The sequence below is a fragment of the Delphinus delphis genome, chromosome 15 (assembly GCF_949987515.2).
Source record: "Delphinus delphis chromosome 15, mDelDel1.2, whole genome shotgun sequence".
Classification (NCBI taxonomy): Eukaryota; Metazoa; Chordata; class Mammalia; order Artiodactyla; family Delphinidae; genus Delphinus; species Delphinus delphis.
The window spans coordinates 11,424,075-11,443,507 of record NC_082697.1 but is presented as its reverse complement, the minus strand read 5'-3'; the positions used below and the strand labels follow the sequence as shown (position 1 = coordinate 11,443,507).

General features: G+C 49.3%; 2 protein-coding genes across 2 annotated transcripts; one reads left to right on the top strand and one right to left on the bottom strand.

Annotated features, from left to right (window-relative positions):
- The first annotated feature begins 1,663 nt into the window (after positions 1 to 1,663).
- LOC132438457 (interferon lambda-1-like) lies at positions 1,664 to 2,326 on the top strand. The gene is given in 2 exon segments (XM_060032673.1): positions 1,664 to 2,087; positions 2,090 to 2,326. Coding segments are annotated over 2 exon segments (573 nt in total). The 3' UTR covers positions 2,239 to 2,326.
- Positions 2,327 to 4,964: 2,638 nt separating this feature from the next.
- On the bottom strand, positions 4,965 to 16,000 carry SPATA2 (spermatogenesis associated 2). The gene is made up of 3 exons (XM_060033422.1): positions 15,871 to 16,000; positions 9,270 to 9,717; positions 4,965 to 8,341 (listed from the first exon to the last, which is right to left on the bottom strand). Exons 2-3 carry the CDS (start codon positions 9,603 to 9,605, stop codon positions 7,115 to 7,117), a joined length of 1,563 nt encoding a protein of 520 aa, XP_059889405.1. The 5' UTR covers positions 9,606 to 9,717; positions 15,871 to 16,000; the 3' UTR covers positions 4,965 to 7,114.
- Between the last annotated feature and the right edge of the window lie 3,433 nt (positions 16,001 to 19,433).

Below are 19,433 nucleotides of genomic sequence, written 5' to 3'. Positions count from 1 at the left end.
GAAAACCCTAAAGATTACACACATACACACACCTGTTAGAACTAAGAAATGAATTCAGCCAAGTTGCAGGATACAAAATCAACACACAAAAATCAGTTGCATTTCTATACACGAATACTGAACAATCTGAAGAGAAAATTACAAAAACAATTCCACTTACAATAGCATCAAAAAGAATAAAATATTTAGAAGTAAACTTAACCAAGGAGGTGAAGGACTTGTACACCAAAAACTACAAAACATTGCTGAAAGAAATTAAAGAAGAGACAAATTAATGGAAAGACATCCTGTACTCATGAGTTAGAAGACTGAATATCATTAAAATGTCCACACTACCCAAAGCAATCTACTGACTCAATGTAATCCCTATCAAAATCCCAATGGCATATTTGCACAGATGGGAAAAAAATCCTGTAATTTATATGGGATCTCAAGGGACCCCGAATAGCCAGAACAATCTTGAAAAAGAAGAATGACGTTGGAGGCCTCACACTTCCTGATTTCAAAACACATTACATACAGGGCTTCCCTGGTGGCGCAGCAGTTGAGAATCTGCCTGCCAATGCAGGGGACACGGGTTCGAGCCCTGGTCTGGGAAGATCCCACATGCCGCAGAGCACCTAGGCCCGTGAGCCACAACTACTGAGCCTGCGCGTCTGGAGCCTGTGCTCCGCAACAAGAGAGGCCGCGACAGTGAGAGGCCCGCGCACCACGATGAAGAGTGGCCCCCGCTCGCCGCAACTAGAGAAAGCCCTCGCACAGAAACAAAGACCCAACACAGCCATAAATAAATAAATAAATAAATAAAAATAAAAACACATTACATACAAAGCTACAGTAATCAAAATAGTGTGGTACTGGCATAAAGATAGACCTATGGTCCAATGGAACAGAATAGAGGCCAGAAATAAACCCTCACGTATGTAGTCAAAAGATCTTCAACAGGGAAGCCAAGATCACTCAATGGGGAAAGGTCAGTCTCCTCAAATGGTACTGGGAAAACTGGATATCCAAATGCAAAAGAACGAAGTTAGACCCTTACCTTACACCATACACAAAACTGAAAACGGATTAAAGGTTCAAATGTAAGACCTAAAACTAAAAAGCTCCTAGAAGAAAACAGAAGTTTCATGACGTTGGATTTGGCAACAATTTCTTGGATATAACACCAAAAGCATAGGTAACAAAAGCAAAAGTAGAAAAGGGGACCACAGCAAACTTTAAAACTTCTGCACATTCAAGGGATGCCCCTTCTCGGCCACTCAGGCAGCCTCACCCACACCCGCCAGGTCCCTACCCCACTGTGAGAGTCCTCGAGCCACTTTCCCATCCCTCCACCTACCTCGGCCTCATTCGGAGGCTCCCCAAAGTCAGCGAGCTAAAGGCTGCCCCCGGGAGTCCTAACCTGGAGATTCTCCAGGCACAGGGACTTCTCAGAAGCAAAGTTCTCTCCTGTGACTGAATTTCAGTATCGCTTTCCTTCCTGGCACATGTCCGGGCTCACCTGGTTCGGCGACTGGACACCCACACTCGTGCCTTTGCCATCAAAGTGGAGATTCCTATTTCCATTTGCCTTTTCACTTTACACACATCAGCTGGGATTGCCCAGTGAACCTGGCTAAAAGCAGAGCCATGGGGCCAAACAAGCAGTTGGGATTTAGCCATGGCTGCAGCTTGGGTCCTGGTGTTGGTGACTGTGATGCTGGACTTGGCCAGAGCAGGCCCTGTCCCCACGTCCAAGCCCACCACAACCGGGAAGGGCTGCCACATGGGCCGGTTCCAATCTCTGTTGCCAAGGGAGCTGGAGGGCTTCAAGAAAGCCAAGGATGCCTTAGAAGAGTCGCTCTCGCTGAAGAACTGGAGCTGCAGCTCTCACCGCTTCCCCAGGACCCAGGACCTGAGGCAGCGGCAGGTGTGGGAGCGCCCTGTGGCCTTGGAGGCAGAGTTAGATCTGACGCTGAAGGTCCTGGGTGCTGTGGCAGACTCGTCCTCGGGGGTCATCCTGGACCAGCCGCTGCACACGCTGCGCCACATCCACTCCGAGCTTCAGGCTTGCATCCCGGCTCGGCCCACAGCAGAATCCCAGCCCCGGGCCGCCTCCACCACTGGCTGTGCCGGCTCCAGGAGGCCACAAAGGAGGAGTCCCAAGGCTGTCTCGACGCCTCTGTCACATTCAACCTCTTCTGCCTCCTCATAAGGGATCTGAGAATTGTTGCCAGTGGAGACCTGCATATCTGAAAACCTGGACCCAGATCTTACTTATGCACTAAGCCCCAACCCTGCCTTAAGTTATTTCCTCTAATCCTTTTTTTATGGAGCTGCAGAAGAAATGTTTATTTTTCTACTTTTGTACAACATGTTCAAACAAACAGTAAGAAACTGTAAAAAAAAAAAAAAAAAGAAGAGCCAGCTGCCAATTTTCAGGAGGTTGAGAGAACAGAGGAACGTGATAAACAACAGCAGAGGATGCAATCAGCAAAATGTAGACTCTGGCAAACTGAAGGACAAACAATCCGATTTCTTCAACAAATACATTTCAAGGGAAAAGAAGAGAAAGAGGAAAATGTCCTTCTATAGGGACAGCCTTTAGGATAAATGTGATTTAAAGATCTATCCATTGCAACAACATGAGACCTTATTTGGGCCCCAACGCAAACACACAGTTTTAAAAGTATGAACTTCTAAGACAACTGGACCTGCGAACAGTGATTGGGTATTTGTTACAATTAAGAAACTGTTATAAAAATTTAGATGTGATCATGGTATTGTTTTAAAAGTCCTTGTCTTTTAGATACAGGTACTGAAATGTTCACAAGTGAAACAGATGTCTGGAATTTGCTTCTAAGAAACTTAGGAGTGGGGAAAGTGGATTGACAGGTACAGAAAAAAGTCAGATTGGCCGGAAGTTGTTAACCATTGAGCCGCTGAAGTCCTGCATTCGATGTACATGAGGCATCATTAGAGTAGTCTCACTTCTTTTGTAAATAAAAAGCTTTCCAAAATGAGCAAATGGAAAAAATGTGGTTTAAGCAAGACAGAAGTTTACTTCTCACATATAAAACTCTGAAGGCAGGTGGGGCAGGCCAGGTACGATGGTGGCTTCCTAAGCATCAGGGACCCAGCCTCTTCCAGCTACCCACTGCAGCCCCCTTCACTTGGCCTCTGCCTCAGAGTCTCACATGGCTGCTCCATGCCAGCCAGCGCAGCCAGGGTGGGAAGTACAAGCTTCTTTCTTTGAAGGACATGTCTCAGAAGCCACACACAGTATCTTTCCATCCTAGGGACCAGACATAACCGTATGACCATGCCCAGCTGCAGGAGAGGCTGGGAAAGGCAGTCTTTATTCTGGATGGCTAGATGTCTAAAATTCAAGGCTTCTATTACCAAGGGAGAAAGGGTGAGCAGAGATTGGGGTCCAATTGGCAATGTCGTGTGGGGTACAGAGCTGGCAGCAATGGTGGGCCTGAGGATGTTTAAATATGCTTGTCATTTACATATACAAATTAAGCAATCTGCTCAGAGTCTCTGCTCCGCTTTAGATACAGGAGTGAGTGTCTGGCTTCCTTTGCTCTCCCAGGCTGGGTGTTCATCTCTAGGAAGCTGCTGTTCCTGGTAGCCAGGATGGCAGTGCCATTTCCTATGCTGTCACTAAAACCAAACCCAGTACCTGGGCCTTGGTCTGGTCCAAGGCCTGGAAATTTGCTCAGCCAGTGAATGAGATGGAGAAAACCGTTCAGTCTCTTCCCCGACAGCTGAGTGGCTTTGTGGGGTCCAACCCTGCAGAGTGGTCAGCATGGTGGCACAGACACCCCACCAGTGCATAAAGACAGGATGTCCCAAACCACAGCTGCGCTTATACCACTCTTAAGATTTTTGCAATACATTTTGCTTTTAAGTCAACCATGATTTATTTTTTATTTATTTTTATTGAAGTAGAGTTGACTTACAATGTTATATTAGTTTCAGGAAACTTAATTTTTAAAAACACCTTAAATTGATTTTTAAAGTAATCCCCCATTATGGCCTGCCCTAAATAGAAGGTAACTGAAAACCTAAGATTCTGCCAGAGGTTCTCAGCCTGACTCCTGCTTTCTCTTGTTAAAGACAAACTCGCATTACACTGACCAGAATCCTCCTTAGGGCATTTAAACGGATCAAAAAAATTTTAAACGGGATTAATTTTTTTCACAACGCCCTTCAATGTTATTTAATTCCTGTCAGGTCACCACCAACAATCACTTCTCCTGGGGTCTGCAGTCTCACTTCTAGGAAACACGGCTGAACTCTGAACACCTTGGTTTCCCCGTTGGTAAGATGGGGATCAGAACAGGATTTATGTTATCTTCTAGGAGGATTGAGACAATTATATGAGATCACGAACGTAAAGTCTCAGCGTATAAAATGCCTGGCTCACAGTATAAGCATTCAAATGCTGGCTGTTATTATTTGTCAGTTTAATGGAGGAAAAAATGTGAGTCCTGTCACTAAAGAACTAAACATGGCTTGAGCAAAAAAAACAAAAACAAAAAAACATCGAAAAACCCAAGCAACTGGACTTCCCTGGTGGCGCAGTGGTTAAGAATCCACCTGCCTGGTTAAGAATGCAGGGGACACGGGTTCAAGCCTTGGTCCAGGAAGATCCCACATGCCACGGAGCAGCTAGGCCCGTGTGCCACAACTACTGAGCCTGCACTCTAGAGCCCGCGCTCTGCAACAAAAAAAGCCACCGCAACAAGAAGCCTGCGCGCTGCGACGAAGAGTAGCCCTCACTCACCGCAACTAAAGAAAGCCCACGCACAGCAACGAAGACCCAACACAGCCATAAATAAATAAATAAATAAATAAATAAATAAATAAATAAATAAATAAATTTTCTTGAAGTTAAATTTTAAAACAAAAAACAAAAAACCCCAAGCAACCCAAACTTCAAAGCAGCAGGGAGGAGGGACATAAAACCCCAAACACTTCATTTAACAATGGAAGACACTTTATTTATTTTTTTAAATCATCTCTCAACATTTCAACTCTTGGTAGAAATCAAATGCAAAACATCTGCTTTTTTAAGTTAGCGTGTATTTATCTCAGTCACAGCAACCTCATACAATAAGATACACAACGAGGAGGAGCATGGTCACAGCATTTCCTATTCCAGTCCACGAACACAGTATTTCCGTGATGATACACACACTGGCCTTTCTCTTCCAGGACAAGTTAGTTATTCCTACTTTCGTCTGCTGTGTAAGTTACGTGGCATCACGGTTGGTTAAAAGAGTTAGTGTAGTGCTAGAGCAGTCTGGAAATGGAAAACTAGAAAACTCAGGACTGGGACAGGCACGGACACTTCTGAAACGTGAAAAGGAAGAACATCAGAGATGAATGCCCCAGAATGGGTGGGTCTTAGTAATAAAGTTGGTTGAAATTCAGCTTTATATACACATTGAATATCTACACGTGATCTACTAGATATATAGAAAAAGAGCCATAGAAGATTTTGAAAACCTTAAAATCACGCAACTAAGTTGGAAGAACATCAGCAAATTCACAGTGGCCTCAGGATTCAGCCAGATTTAAATCTGCTCAAGAGCTGAATACCTCCTTCTATCAGAAAACGCACTGCATGTGAATTCCTACAACGTTCTGTACATCACAAACACTTATGGCTAAAATATACTGTTAGTTCACAAGGAAGCAGTTTTATTTTCAAATTCTTGCCCCACTCCTGCTCTGCACCCCAAAAGGAAATCCGGGGTCAGCAATTCACATGAGGAGTTTAAGAGCCTTCGGGTTTAGGAGCGCTGAGGCTCGGCTAAGAACCTCAGGACACATCTGTCTGATGGGCGCACGCAGGCTCCTGCCCACTTTTAGTGCAAAAAGGTCACAAATGTTGCAGAGGAATCCTGGAAACAGGTGAAGAGAAGAGGACTGAGATAGAGGGGTGGTGGGAATCCCAAACGATTTTCCTTCTGAATTGAGACTCAAGAAGTTTGGAGTGCAAGGTTCACACTCAGCAAGCGGCAAAGACCAGGCCGGAGATCCACAGGGTGAGGTTCCTGAATGGTCACTAGGTTGTCACAGTCTGCAGGCGCACAGACCTCTCGGCCCAGACTAACCCCCTAAGTGCACACTGGAGGTAGGTGTTAGAAATTTATTGTAGGGAAGACAGTGGCTCTCCACCAACTCAGGGGACATCGTCTCTATTCCTCCTCTGCCCCTACAATCTCCACTCTACCCTCGGGCTGTGGCGAGTGGAGGATACAAGATGGAAGGGCACGAGCCCCTCCCTTGGAAGACTAAAGAACCCGGGGCATTTTTATAAATAGCTACATCGTTAATGTTTTAACCACTTTGAAACACACAGCAAGTTGAATATTTATTTAAAAATAAATCTCAAAAATATCTATTTACAGTAGAGTAAGAGAGGCATGTGCAAACAACAGAAAGGGGGGAAAAGTCAGTCCCAGTGTGGAAGGTCCACCCTTCAGAGAGCTAGAGCCAACTTCACAAACCCCAAGGCTGAACTGAGCTGTGGAGGCAATAGGATGACATTAAGCGAATCCTGGACTGGGGTCACCCTCGATACGTGGAGAGGCAGTGAAGTTGGGTGGGGGGCTGCCGCCAGGGATCCTCGTGTTTGGGAAAGGGTGGTGGAGGGATGAGCCAGTGGATGAGGCCCGGTGTGGCAGGAGGGCTCATTTCACAAGCCAACAGGCCTCTAGCTCACCACTCCAGGTGGGCGTTCGGAGGGGACCTGGAGGGCCCTTCCCAGTCCAAGTTGGCTTTGCCGTGGGAGCAGTCGGCATGGCAAGAGTCCCAGAGATAGAAATCCTCTTTGAGAGACAAAAACAAAAGAATGGAACAGGGAGTGATAGCAAAAATGAATCTGAATGCAAGTGCCACCCGTCTCTCTTGCCAGGTGGCGAAGCAGCCATCAGCTGACATATCTGAGTCGATACGGGAACTCCCACGTGGGGCAGCAGGCCACACGATCCCCCCCCACAACCACGTGGTCAAGTGCAGGCCTCTGCTTCTGGGATCAACGTGTTAACGTTTCTTCCCCATGAAACCAGAAAGGTCAGTGGTGTAGCCCTTGTAGCAGGGAGGTGCAAGGTCGAGTCTATCTGTACACGAGATGGGAGAACTGGGCGGACTTGTAGTTCAGCTGGTTGTTGGGCATGAACTTGTGCAGCTCACTCTTTTTGCAGCAGGGGTCGTAATGGTAGGTGCTGAGGCAGGCGTCGCAGGAGGCTTTCGAACATTGGGTGCAGGTGTTGGCGGCCCCGGGGCGGTCACAGAAGCCACAGCGCGTGGCGGCTGCAGAGGAGGGCTTGGATTTCGAGTGGAGGTGCGGCGGCCGGTCGAGGCCCTGCGTCTGGCCTGCATACTTCTCCCGCAGAGATGACCCGTGGGCCAGGCTGTCGTGGGCGGAGGCCTTGCTGGGGAAGCCACCGGGCTTGGAGGCCGGGGAGCAGGCGAGCAGGCTGTCGCAGCGCTGGCAGAGGGAGGAGCTGCAGGACAGACCGCAGTTTTGGCACTTGGAGAGGGCGGACTCTTTGGCGGGGGGCGAGCGCTTGTGGTAGATGGGGTGGGCGTCGTTTCTGACCAGCCAGACATCTGGCCGCAGGGCATCCTGCCTCCGGTACGTGGCCCTGGGTTCCGAGTCTGTGTACAGATCCACATCCTCCTGAGCAGAGAAGTACGTGCCACGCAGCAAGCCAAGGCCATTGTTGGGGGAGGGGGATGGCAGGTCATCCGGGCTGCCGTGGGGGGAGCTGGACATGGTCAGGAGCGAGGGGGACGGGCGGATGATCTCGTCCTTGAGGTCGTCCCCCAAGTCTGCTGCCACAGGCTCCTTCCGCAGGCTCAACGAGGTCTTCAGGGGCGGCTTCCGGCTCTCCCAGTAATTGTCATAGGTGTCCACCGACCTTGAGGGCTTGGTCACACGGGGCTTGTAGTAGTCCTTGGCTGCCCGCTCGCTGGCCGACTTCTGGAGCACCACGCGGGCCATGGAGGTTGTCAGATGCTCCCGGCCCTCGGCCCGCCGCCGCAGGGCATCTGAGCAGCCTCGCACGTCCTCCGCGCTGCTCTTGCGCTCGCTCACCACGTCCAGCTCAGAGTAGCCTTTGTCCTTGACTTGGGAGTGGATTTCCAGCATCTGTTCACACTCCACCTTGGCCAGAAAGAGTTCAAAGGAGACCATCTTCACTTGGAGGGTCTCTACCAGCTCTTTGAGCTTGTACGCAGTCCCCAACTCGGGCACATAGCCCATGTAATTCAGGATGGCTCGGATGTCCTCTTCCAGTAATGTGGACTTGACGTAATAAACAAAGGGGCCCGTGTAGGTCTAGGGGAAGGAAGGGGGGTAGAAAAAGAGAGGTGGGTGTTTCTCTCTGAGGCACACAACGAACGGAGCCTGCATCAGAGCGTATCCCATCAAGTCTGAACCGGAACACACAGGGAGAGGAAGGGGGAGTGATCTCCACGGCAGTGTCTCACTGTGGAAGGCAGAGGCTAATGCTTCCCAACAGCTCGGCGCACGGGTCTGAGGGAAATGACGCAGTGCTCCTTTTTCCAGCGTAGGGAGCAAAGCCACTAGCTTTCTACGTGGGGTGCAGCGGCTCTGCTCCTTGAGGAAGAGCAGGCACAACACCCATGAGCAATGAGAATATTCCTTTCTGGCATTTCTACAAAGGTTTGAAGCATACGTTAGGCTTAGCCTGACTTGGTGGAAACTCTCCTGAGCCATCACTGCCTTTGGAATGATTCAGAATTCTGTCTCGAGTTCATCCTCCTCCCCGCTCTCTGCTTTCCTCCGCTTGCGCGGACACCTGCAGCAGCCTCCTAACGGTCTCCCCGGCTGACTCTTGCCCCTCTACAATCTCTCTCCCGTACAGCAACCAGGAGGATTCTTTTCCAATGTAAACCTGATCCCGGCACTGCCTGCTTCCGAGCCCCCTTAGAATAAATTCCAGCCCTCTGCCCTGGGCTCCAAGGCCCTGCACAACCGGGTACTGCCCACCTTTCCAACCTCAGTTTCAGATGTGAGCTGCCAGGGGTGGGGAGCCAGTTAAGAGATGACACCAGGCAGAGGGGCCAGGTGGGGAGCCATAGGGGCAGTTCTGGTTGTTATCTCAAAGGCAGTGGAGAACCTGGGAGGGCCCGCGAGCAGAGGAAGGATGTGATTAGATGGGCACAAACCCTCTCAAGATGGACTGGAAGGGGCAAGAAGGGAGAAGGGAGACCAGTGTGGAGAGCCCGTCCCTAGACCTTACCTTGATGCTTCTGAATTCCTTCTTCCACGGGTAGAGGAAAAGGTTGACACCCACCGTTTCGAGCACACTGAAGGCACAGTGCAGAGCCCGCAGACTGGAGGAGCTCAGTGAGCGCAGAGAGCTCTCCACCACCTCATAGAACTGGATCAGCCGGAATCGATAAAAGGGATCCACCTTGTGCAGGCTGAGCAGGGTCGAGGCTGCCACCCGCAGGGACTCATCACTGCCAGGCCGCTGCTTGCTGGGGGTGGTGTCCACTTTGCCTTCATGGAACTGCACGTACTTCCGAAATAAGTCATCCTTATATTTTGCATCCATTGAACTGGGCTTCCCCATCCGATCCGATCCAGGGACGGGGGCTACCTTATTTCCTCCATGGCTTCTGAGTTAGAGGCAGGGACATTGCTAAAAGCATTGACACGTCGCCTGCCTGGACCAGCAGAGTGCTCTGCAAGAGGAAGAATAAGCAGCACATCATTCCTTGAAATGGTCCACGTCCCAGCTTGTAGCAGCTGAGGCCAAACAAAAAACAGCTGTCCTGAGCTACACTGGGCACCACCAGCCCCTGGCCCTCAACACATTTAGTGAATAGGTACACCATGTTGTAGTGGAAACAAGACAGATAAGGTCCTTGACTTTGCTGAGCTCACAAATGAAAAATATGATTGGGGCACCTAACCTGGTTTCATGGGGATAGGGGATGGTTAAAAAGCCCCTGAGAAAGTGACGGTTAGACCCAAAGGATGAGGCGTCGGCAGGGAGGAAGGCCCTGAGCTAACACTATCAGCACTTACTACCTGCCAGGTGCCTACATGGACTAACTCATTCCATCTTCTTAAACAACTCGAGGAGATAGGCACTGTTGTTATCCCCATTTTACAAGTGTGAAAACTGAGACATGAAGACATCAAGAAACTTGCCCAAAGTTACAGGACTATTAAGAAGCAAAGCTGAGATCAGAGCCCAGGCAGGCTGGCTCCCAAGTCCGTCCCCTTAACCACCACACCCCGCTTTCCTGAGGCGGGAAGGAGCCTGGCATGTGAACACAAAGAAGGCTAGTGTGGCTGAAGCAGGGAGAGGAGGGGAGTCACAGGAGATGAAGCTGCCGGCAGAAGCAGGATCCTGATCCCCAAGGTCTCAAAGAGTTGTACATTTTATTCAAAGAGCCAAGTGAAGCCCCTGAACAGTTCAAAGCAAGGGGAAGAGGGACATGATCGTATCTGCAATTTTTTTTAAAAAGACCACTTTGGGGCTTCCCTGGTGGTGCAGTGGTTGAGAGTCTGCCTGCCGATGCAGGGGACACGGGTTCGTGCCCCGGTCCGGGAAGATCCCACATGCCGTGGAGCGGCTGGGCCCGTGAGCGTGGCCACTGAGCCTGCGCGTCCGGAGCCTGTGCTCCGCAACGAGAGAGGCCACAGCAGTGAGAGGCCCGCGTACTGCGAGAGAAAAAAAAAAAAAAAAAAAAAAGACCACTTTGGCTGCTGAGCCCTGGAGAGTGCCTTTATCCATCTTTGATTTTTTTGTTTGTGTTTTTGGGCCATGCCACATGTGGGATCTTAATTCCCAGACCAGGGATCGAACCCATGCCCCCTGCAGTGCAAGCGTGGAATCCTAACCATGGACCGCCAGGGAATTCCATATCCGACTTTTACAGTCTGCTGTTGGGAGAGGAAAGGGCATTCAGAGCTGGGACACACAGGATTTATACACTCTTGCTGTCTCCTTGGCCACTTGTTAGTAGAACATGTACAGATCCACCAGAATTCTTGGTGTTACGATGCTGGGAGCAAATCTGGATTCATGGAGGGACCTGCTAGGCCAGGGGAGGCAACACAGCATCGGGGTTACAAACAGATTGCAAAGCTGGACTGCCTGGGTGTGAACCCTGGATCTGCTTTTCTAGGTTACTTGGGCAAACTACTCAACCTGGGCCTCAGTTTTCTCATCTGAAAAAGGGGGTTAATAATAGCACTTATAGTCCAGAGTTGGTGGAAGGATTATATGCAATCAGTATAGAAAGCTCTTCAGAATGCCAGCTCAAAGTAAGCCCTTGATACACACAAGCAGACATTTCTGGTGTCTGAAGGTGCTAGACCCTCCAAGCATCCTCAAGGATGCTTGTAAGATCAGAGTGATGCAAATATCTCCGACTGGGGGGTGGACATGCATTTTCACACTCGCCCGTCCTACCTTTCCTGACCACAAGCTCATGGGTGCAGGGATTGCGACCAAATGACTCAGTAGGGGTCACAGTGCCAGAGCAGGTTACATGCTTCATAAACACCTGCTGCCTGAGTGAAGGGTGGGGTCCTGCTGGCTGTGGGAAATGTTGAGGGACCAAAAAGAAGCCGCGGTGGGATGGGACGGACCTGTGGAGTCCTTTAGCAGATCTGAGTTCAGCTCAGAAGTTCTAAGGGCCTACGAGCCTGGCAACTCTCAGGAAGTCAATAAAATCACCCATGTCTCAATGAGCCACTCCTCTGGCTTCTCCACAGTTTTGGGGAGACACCCAGGGGTCTTAACTGTTGGGTGAGGGGTAAGACATGCAGGAGAATTAGGGACACAGAGAGGTCACCTTCTCCCACCCACTGCCCTGCCAAGGAAGCCCAAGGCTTCAGGAACAAATAGAACAAATAGGCCTGAGGAGCACACAAGGCAAACAAATCCATTTGGGATCAAATTCTACCTCCTGACCAACATCTCTGTGGTCCTCAGAGCAGTCTTTCCCTTCCCTCTTAAGGTCCACCCACAAGGACCCTTCTGTCTGCTCCTCAAACACATCAAGCCCATTTCTACCTCAAGACCTTTTTTTTTTTTAAAAGGCCAGGTAACCTTTTTGTTTTGTTTTGTTTTTAATTCATTTATTTATTTTTGGCTGCATTGGGTCTTCGTTGTTGGGTCTTCGTTGCTGCGCGCGAGCTTCCTCTAGTTGCAGCGAGCGGGGGCTACTCTTCGTTGCATTGCGCGGGTTTCTCATCGCGGTGGCTTCTCTTGTTGCAGAGCTCGGGCTCTAGGCACGCAGGCTTCAGTAGTTGCGGCTCGCGGGCCCTAGAGCGCAGGCTCAGTAGTTGTGGCGCACGGGCTTAGTTGCTCCGCGGCATGCGGGGTCTTCCCAGACCAGGGCTCGAACCCATGTCCCCTGCATTGGCAGGTGGATTCTCAACCACTGCACCACCAGGGAAGTCCCTACCTCAGGCCTCTGCACATGTTGTTCCTTCTGCATGTTCTTCCTTTGATTCCTCCCGTCGCTGGCTCACTCTCATCATTCAGGTCTCAGCTCAAATGTCATCCCTCCGAGGCTCTCCCTGACAACCGCAGCTCAGTAAATCCCACATGCCCTGTCCCTCGTTATTGCGTTACCCTGGGGTAATCACCATTTGAAATTACCAACTTTATTCATTTACTAGCTTCCTCTCTTTGTCTCCCACCAATACCCAGTAAGCTCCACAAAGGCAAGGACAGTGTCTGTTTTGCTCACCATGATGCCTCACACAGCTCCTGGCACACAGTAGGTGTTTGATAAAACAGGCGAAATGATGCTTTACTTTCTCATTTAGCTCTCCCCAGAATTCTGGGAGACCAGCAAGAGCGAGAAGAAACTGACATGACGTGCTATCTATAGCTCAGTGTTAGGAAAAGGTGGATCCCAGATTCCACTGGCCTTATGACATGAAACCTGTGTACCTCCCACCACCCCATGATTCCTGAGCTCAACAAGTATGCAGCACCTACCCTATGCCGGGCCCTAGGCTGGGTGCAGTGGGGGGAAGGTGGGGTGGGTAGGGGACAGTAGGGAACAGAAGCTGAGAAGATAAAGCTCTGCCCTGAATTCTACTTGAAAGGGCTTACTGCCCAGTATCAAAGTATGTATGTTCTCTTAAAAAATAAAATTGTATTACAACCTGAGAGAAGACATCACTGTCCTTGCTAAAAAAAAACCCATATACATATACCATTTTTTATTTATCCAAAAGAAGCTTTCATCCAGCCTCTGGCCCCAGGGACTTTTTTTTAGTACACCTGAGAACAATTTAAACAGAGGGACATCAAGTCTCCTAAACACTGCTGTGATTTTTCTCCAAGGAAGTCAGCCTTCAGCCAATAGAGACTGATTTTTTTTTTTAAAACAAAGTCAGCCGCCCTCAAGCTCAGCGTCTGCTGCTCTGTAATCACACCACAGTCCACACCCTTGTTTAAGGCTGGCAGATAAACAAGGAAAAGGGATCCAAATAGCCCAGTTGGTATTCAAAGTCCCAAAGTCAAGGATAGGAAACTCATCTAAGACAAATCTTGAACCAACCTAGGTAGGTGAGGAAACAGGTGAAACAAAATGAATGCTAAAAGATAATTAAGGCAAGGAGAGAAGGAAACTAACAATTATTGAAGTCCTACTATGTGCTAAACATTGGGCTTTCCACTTTAACTGCATCACCCAGTTTAATCCTCACAATTCTACGAGGAAACAGACCAAGGCTCAGCCATTAAACAACCTGCCCAACACAGCTTGAATGGGTCAGAGCTGGAATCTGAACTTGGGTTGACCGGCCCTGCAGCCTGTGCTTTTTCTCATTTATCTCACTCATTTATTGTTACCATTAGTACCATTCACCAAGGGATTAGTACATAAGGGCCCTTTGCTAAGTGCTCCGTGAAAATCAATGAAATCCACACGACAACCCCAGGGTTAAAAAAGAAAAAACTGAGGCTCAGAGGGGCCAAGTCGCTTGCCCTAAGTCACAAGGCTAGGAAGAAGTGGCTCTGAGATCTGAACCTAGGTCTGAGGCCAAAACCCTGACTCAAGCTCTGAGCTGTGCTGCTTTCAGGCAAAGCTGTCCTGCTGCTGGACAGCTCTTCTTGAAAGGGCTCAACTAAGTCAGAACGCCCTATGGCAGGGCCAGCAGAGTTGAGCTCTAAAAATTCCTGTAGTAGCAAAATTCACATCTTCTCACACAGAATGGGGTTGGAAGAGCCACAAATCTATTTATGACGTAAGCTCAAGGGCCAAGAGGAGAGGCGACCAGAGCCGGGCCAGTGGTAGAGCAGCTGACATCATCCCTCCTGAATTCATTCCTGAGAATACAGGCTGCATTGTAGCTGGTGTCTCTTCTGAGCATAGAGCCAGCAATTTATTCCTAGCACTCTGCAAAAACAACAAAAAACACGCTCTCTGCAAAAACAGCGTGGTTACAGGAGACCAAGACAGCCTGGTGACAGAAGCCATTAATTTCTCCAAGCAACCCAAGGATTGGAACGCCAAGACGTGCCAGTGTGGCGGAAAGAAAAAAAAAAAAAAATGGCACCGTGAACGTCCCTAACAGAATCAGACGGGTGCCCAGAGCCAACAGGCCTGGTCAGCACTTCCTGCACCCATAATCCGGGTCCCCTTTGAAAAGCAAAGCAATGAAGAGAGAGATGTTGCAGTCAGGGAGGTGGTGGATTTTAATTATTATTTTTTAAACATCTCAAAGGAAAGCTATATCTGTTTAAAACCTCACTAAACGGAATTGAAATGATTCTGGATAGCAAAGCATGAGCTTGGCTTTACCTCAGCTGGCCCATTCAAGCAGAAACATTCTCCAAGCAGCATTTGAAGGCGCCCCCTCCCTGCACAGACAGAAGCTATTTTGGGCCCGGCATCGCCCCAGTCCACAGGTTTATGTATCCCTGGTCTAGCTTCAAGAGCCTCAGAGTTTCCCTGGCCTCCAAACAGCAGCAAGGGGAGCGCAGAACAACCCCCTCCACCTCCGCACCCCAATCCTCTGCATTCATCCCCAGCCCAAGGCCCGTGAGACACATCCTAGGCAACCTTCCACTGACTGTGAAGCGCCAGAGGGTCCCCACACCCCAACCCAGTTCCAGAGAGATTCAGAGAGAGGATTTCCAAACCTTTGAAAATAATCTCAGCGATGCTGCAATTGGGCTTCCCCAGTGGCAGCTGCGACTCGCAGAGGGGCTCTGAAGCAAGGAGGTTCCCCTCCCTGCAGGGAACAGAAGCTGGCGACTGCTATTCCCAGCCTGATAATTCCAACAACCTCTGAGTGCGACATCAGTTGTGAAAAACACCCTAGTCCCAAACTCGGGCTCTCCCCACGGGTCTGTGAATTAATTAACAGCAGCTATCATTTATTGGACGCCTGCTGTATGCCAGAGACTGTGCTTCGCATGCATCTCACTTCATCCCCACCACGGCCCTAGTAGGCAGGTTCACTCCCCATTTAACTGATCAGGCAACTAAGGCTCAGAGACGAAGTGACTTGCCCAAGGTCACACAGTGAGTACAAACCCCAGAATGTCGCCAGAGCGTGAGCTGGGGACCACTGCGCGGTAACTGCCTCACGGTGGAATCGGGGTGTCCTCCTGCCTTGTTAGTCGCTGTAGAGGGGGGTGTTCCTCCTGAGCTGCCCTTAGCCACCCTGGGGGAGTGGGGATCCTGAGAATTAAATGGGCCCCCGGAGCGCCGAAAAGACGGGCCCGCCCGTCGCCCCCGCAGGCCGCGAAGGGACCCCGCTCCCGGGCCGGCAGAGCCCCGCCTAACCGGGGGGCCCCCTCCGCCGGGGAAAGCCCCAGAGGCCTTTTCCGCCCACGGCCGCCCCGCACTCACCCCGGCACTGCCGCCGAGGACGCCCCGGCCGAGGGGAGCAGGAAGGAGCCGCGGCCGCCGCCGGAGCCAGGCCCGGCTGGGCTCTCGCAGCTCCGGCCGGCTGCAGGGGACAGAGACCAGTAGCCCGGGGCCACGGCGACCCGGAAACACTCAACCAGGAAGTGACGTCTCTCGGAGGCGGGTCCAAAGGGAGGCCCGGCCGCGGCTACGCCCTGGGCTGGGGTGAGGCCGTTGCTCGCTGGCGGTGGAGGAAGAAGCGGGAGGCAGAAGAGTGAGCAGAGAGGCCGCGGAGTCCCGCTTTGAGGTCTAAAGGCCCACTGCCTCTGCTGGGGCTGGGACCCGGAAATAAACGTGCCGGAAGTGACGCACGCCCTCGGTCACAGGATGGCGGCTGGCCGGGTTGTCATGGGAACCGGTCTGTAGTCTGGAGATGGTAGCTCGGAGCTGCGATCTCAGACTGAGCGATCCGCGGCCTCCTCCTCCCCTTGTCGAGATGATCTGCGAGCTGAGCTCCCGACCGCGCCTGACCAGAAGCTGACAATTGGAGCCCTCACCCCCATTTTACAGGTGGAAATACCAGAGGCTTAAAAAGAGCAAGTGAGGTGCCCAGTATCACGTGAGCCTGAATCCAGACTTGAGAGGACTGTTGATGTTACAGGCTGTGTTTAGTGAGGGTTCCAGCTTTGCCTTTGCATTTTACCAGCTGCATGACCTTAGGCTAGTTACTTAACTTCTCTGAGCCTCAGTTTTTTCACCTGTAAGATGCAAGAATAATATACCACCTCCTGAGATTCATGTGAGAATGAAGTGAGTATGGAAACAGCTTATTACAGTAGTTGGCATATAGTAATAATCTAAATACACTTTGTTTTTAAAATCTGGTTAAGTTGGGAATTCCCTGGCGGCCTAGTGGTTAGGACTTGGCGCTTTCACTGCCGTCGGCAAGGGTTCAATCCCTGGTGGGGGAACTAAGATCCCGCAAGCCCTGCCGTGGGGCCAGAAATAAATAAATAAAGTAATAAAGTGATAAAATCTGGTTAAGTTAAAGGAAGTGACTTCTCTCAGCCCTCAACTTCCTTGAATGGAAACCAGGGTTGGGGAAGACCAAACCAAATATTGCCTCCTTGCTTTGTGACCTCACCAGACACCTGCAGTGTAAACTACACTGGCATAGATTCTGGTGGCTTGTCACTTCACTTCATAGATTTGCCTCCCACCCACCACATTGACCGTGAACTCTGCTTTTGTGGTTCACCACTCACTGAATCCCTAGTGCTTGCAAAGTGCCTAGCACTTACTCAAGACTTTGTTGAACATATTTACCATTGAACCACTCATTCTATCTCTCTAACTTACCCCAGACTCAGAGCCCACTCCGTGCCAAGTTCTCTTTCTCCAACATGGTCTTGGCTGTCTGTACCTACCATACTCTTCCTCCCCTCTGGCCTCTATGCCTCTATATGCTGTTTCCTGGGTTTGAATGTTCTTCCTTTCGCCTCTTCCCTTCCTTGTTTTCTTGGCTTCCAGCCCCAGCTCAGTCCTCACATCCTTTCTGAAGCTTTCTCTGATTTCTCCAGGCAAAGACCCACCTTCCTCTGGTTTCCCACCCCATAACACTGTCTTTCAATATTTTATCTCAGCTCTTACTATAAATAAGTATATATACATACATATATATATATATATATATATATATATATATATATATATATATACACTTAAACCTGACACCCCCCACAAGACCTGGAGCTTCTTATTTATCTGTGTTTCCTGTGAGCTCTGCACATGATCAGAAGGTGCCCAACAGATGTTGCTTGATTGCAGGATTCTCTCTCAGCCTTGGGGTCCCCAGCTAAAGTCAGTGGGTCTTGTCTCAGGAGTCAATGACATAATACAGGGGAGAGCATTTGGAGAACCAGCAACCAGCTATTCAAACAGCAGCAATTACTGTATTTAGCTGTTGCTGTCTGAGCATCACTTAAGGTCTTCGTATACTTCAGCTGTTATCAGCTCATGTTTAAGCTTCTCTCTTAATCACCTGTAAGGTGATGGTGTTTACAGGAATTCCAGCTGAGAAAAACTGTCCTACCCAAACCCTCTGCCTTTGCAACAACTCAAAACTGTCCTTTGGAAACTGTTATAAGACTGCATGAGGCTGCTAATAAGTCCCTTCCATCTCTGTGGTTCTGTGACAGCAAAAAAGAAAACAGATTTTTAAGAAGGCTTTACCGGTAGGAAACCCTGGCCATTGATTCTCGGTGACATTTCGTATCAGAAAAATACCAAAGTCTCTGAAGGGAGCCATGTTTCTCATCTTTTAGACAGGGCTGGAGGTCTGAGAGTTCTCTGCTTGGTGACATGGAATCACGGGAGCATCCTTTTCAGATTTTATTACATAATGATTAGCAGATTATGTAACAGTCATGTAACAATGATTAGGCACCTCTACTTTCTAAAAGCCAACAACATGAACCATCTACCTACTTCTTTCTATTTTTTAGTGGTTTTTTTTTTAATCACAAAAGTAATGCATGAATTCTAATGACACAGACGTGTAGAGCAAAAAATGAAAAAAAAAGCAATGGGGCTTCCCTGGTGGTGCAGTGGTTGAGAGTCCGCCTGCCGATACAGGGGACACGGGCTCGTGCCCCGGTCCGGGAAGATCCCACATGCTGCGGAGCGGCTGCGCCCGTGAGCCCTGGCCACTGAGCCTGCACGTCCGGAGCCTGTGCCCCGCAACAGGAGAGGCCACAACAGTGAGAGGCCCGCGTACCGCAAAAAAAATAAATAAATATATAAATAAAAGCAAGCCTATGACCCATCAATTTGATTTCTTGTAATCTACCAGAGAAAAAGCGTAAGTGCACAAGGAGACCTGTTGCATCATTGTTTGTAATGCAAAAACAAAACCCAGAAACATTCTGAATGTCCATCAAGGGAATGGTGTAGCCATACTAATGACTACTATGTATCACTTAAAAAGGGTAATGTAAACCTACATAACTCTGCAAGACATATTTTGGAAGGAAAAAAGAGAGACATACCCTGAAATGGAAAACAAAACATCAACTGATACGATATATTTTCTAAGGGTGCGTATGTACGTATGCATATGTATGAAGCCAACTGTGGACAATAATGCAAATACAGATCATGTTTTTTATATCATTCTACAAATACATATTATATGATTTTTATTAATATCTTTGTCCCCTAGAAGTCAGTTAGCTCTGTGAAGACAAAACTAGTATACCTGTTTTGCTCACAATTATATTACTACTACCTGCCATACTACACTACTACTAGTAGTACACCCATTAGAGAGCATTTGTTTCCAACTGAAATTTTCATTGAATGCCTACAATGTGCCAGGATTGATGTTCGATTTAAGGGGCAGAGACAGACACAAGCAAGACAGATACAGCCCTTGCCCTCAAGGAGCATACAGCCTCCTTATCAGAAAGAGAATATTAAGGGACTTCCCTGCTGGCACAGTGGTTAAGACTCCACACTCCCAATGCAGGGGGCCTGGGTTCAATCCCTGGTCAGGGAACTAGATCCCA

What these genes read in the sequence shown, in the direction of transcription:
- SPATA2 (XM_060033422.1), bottom strand. Translation starts at nt 9,605, where the DNA reads ATGGGGAAGCCCAGTTCAATGGATGCAAAATATAAGGATGACTTATTT. An exon ending in AGGAATTCAGAAGCATCAAG is followed by an intron (nt 8,342 to 9,269) that starts GTAAGGTCTAGG and finishes TCCTTCCCCTAG; the next exon opens with ACCTACACGGGCCCCTTTGT.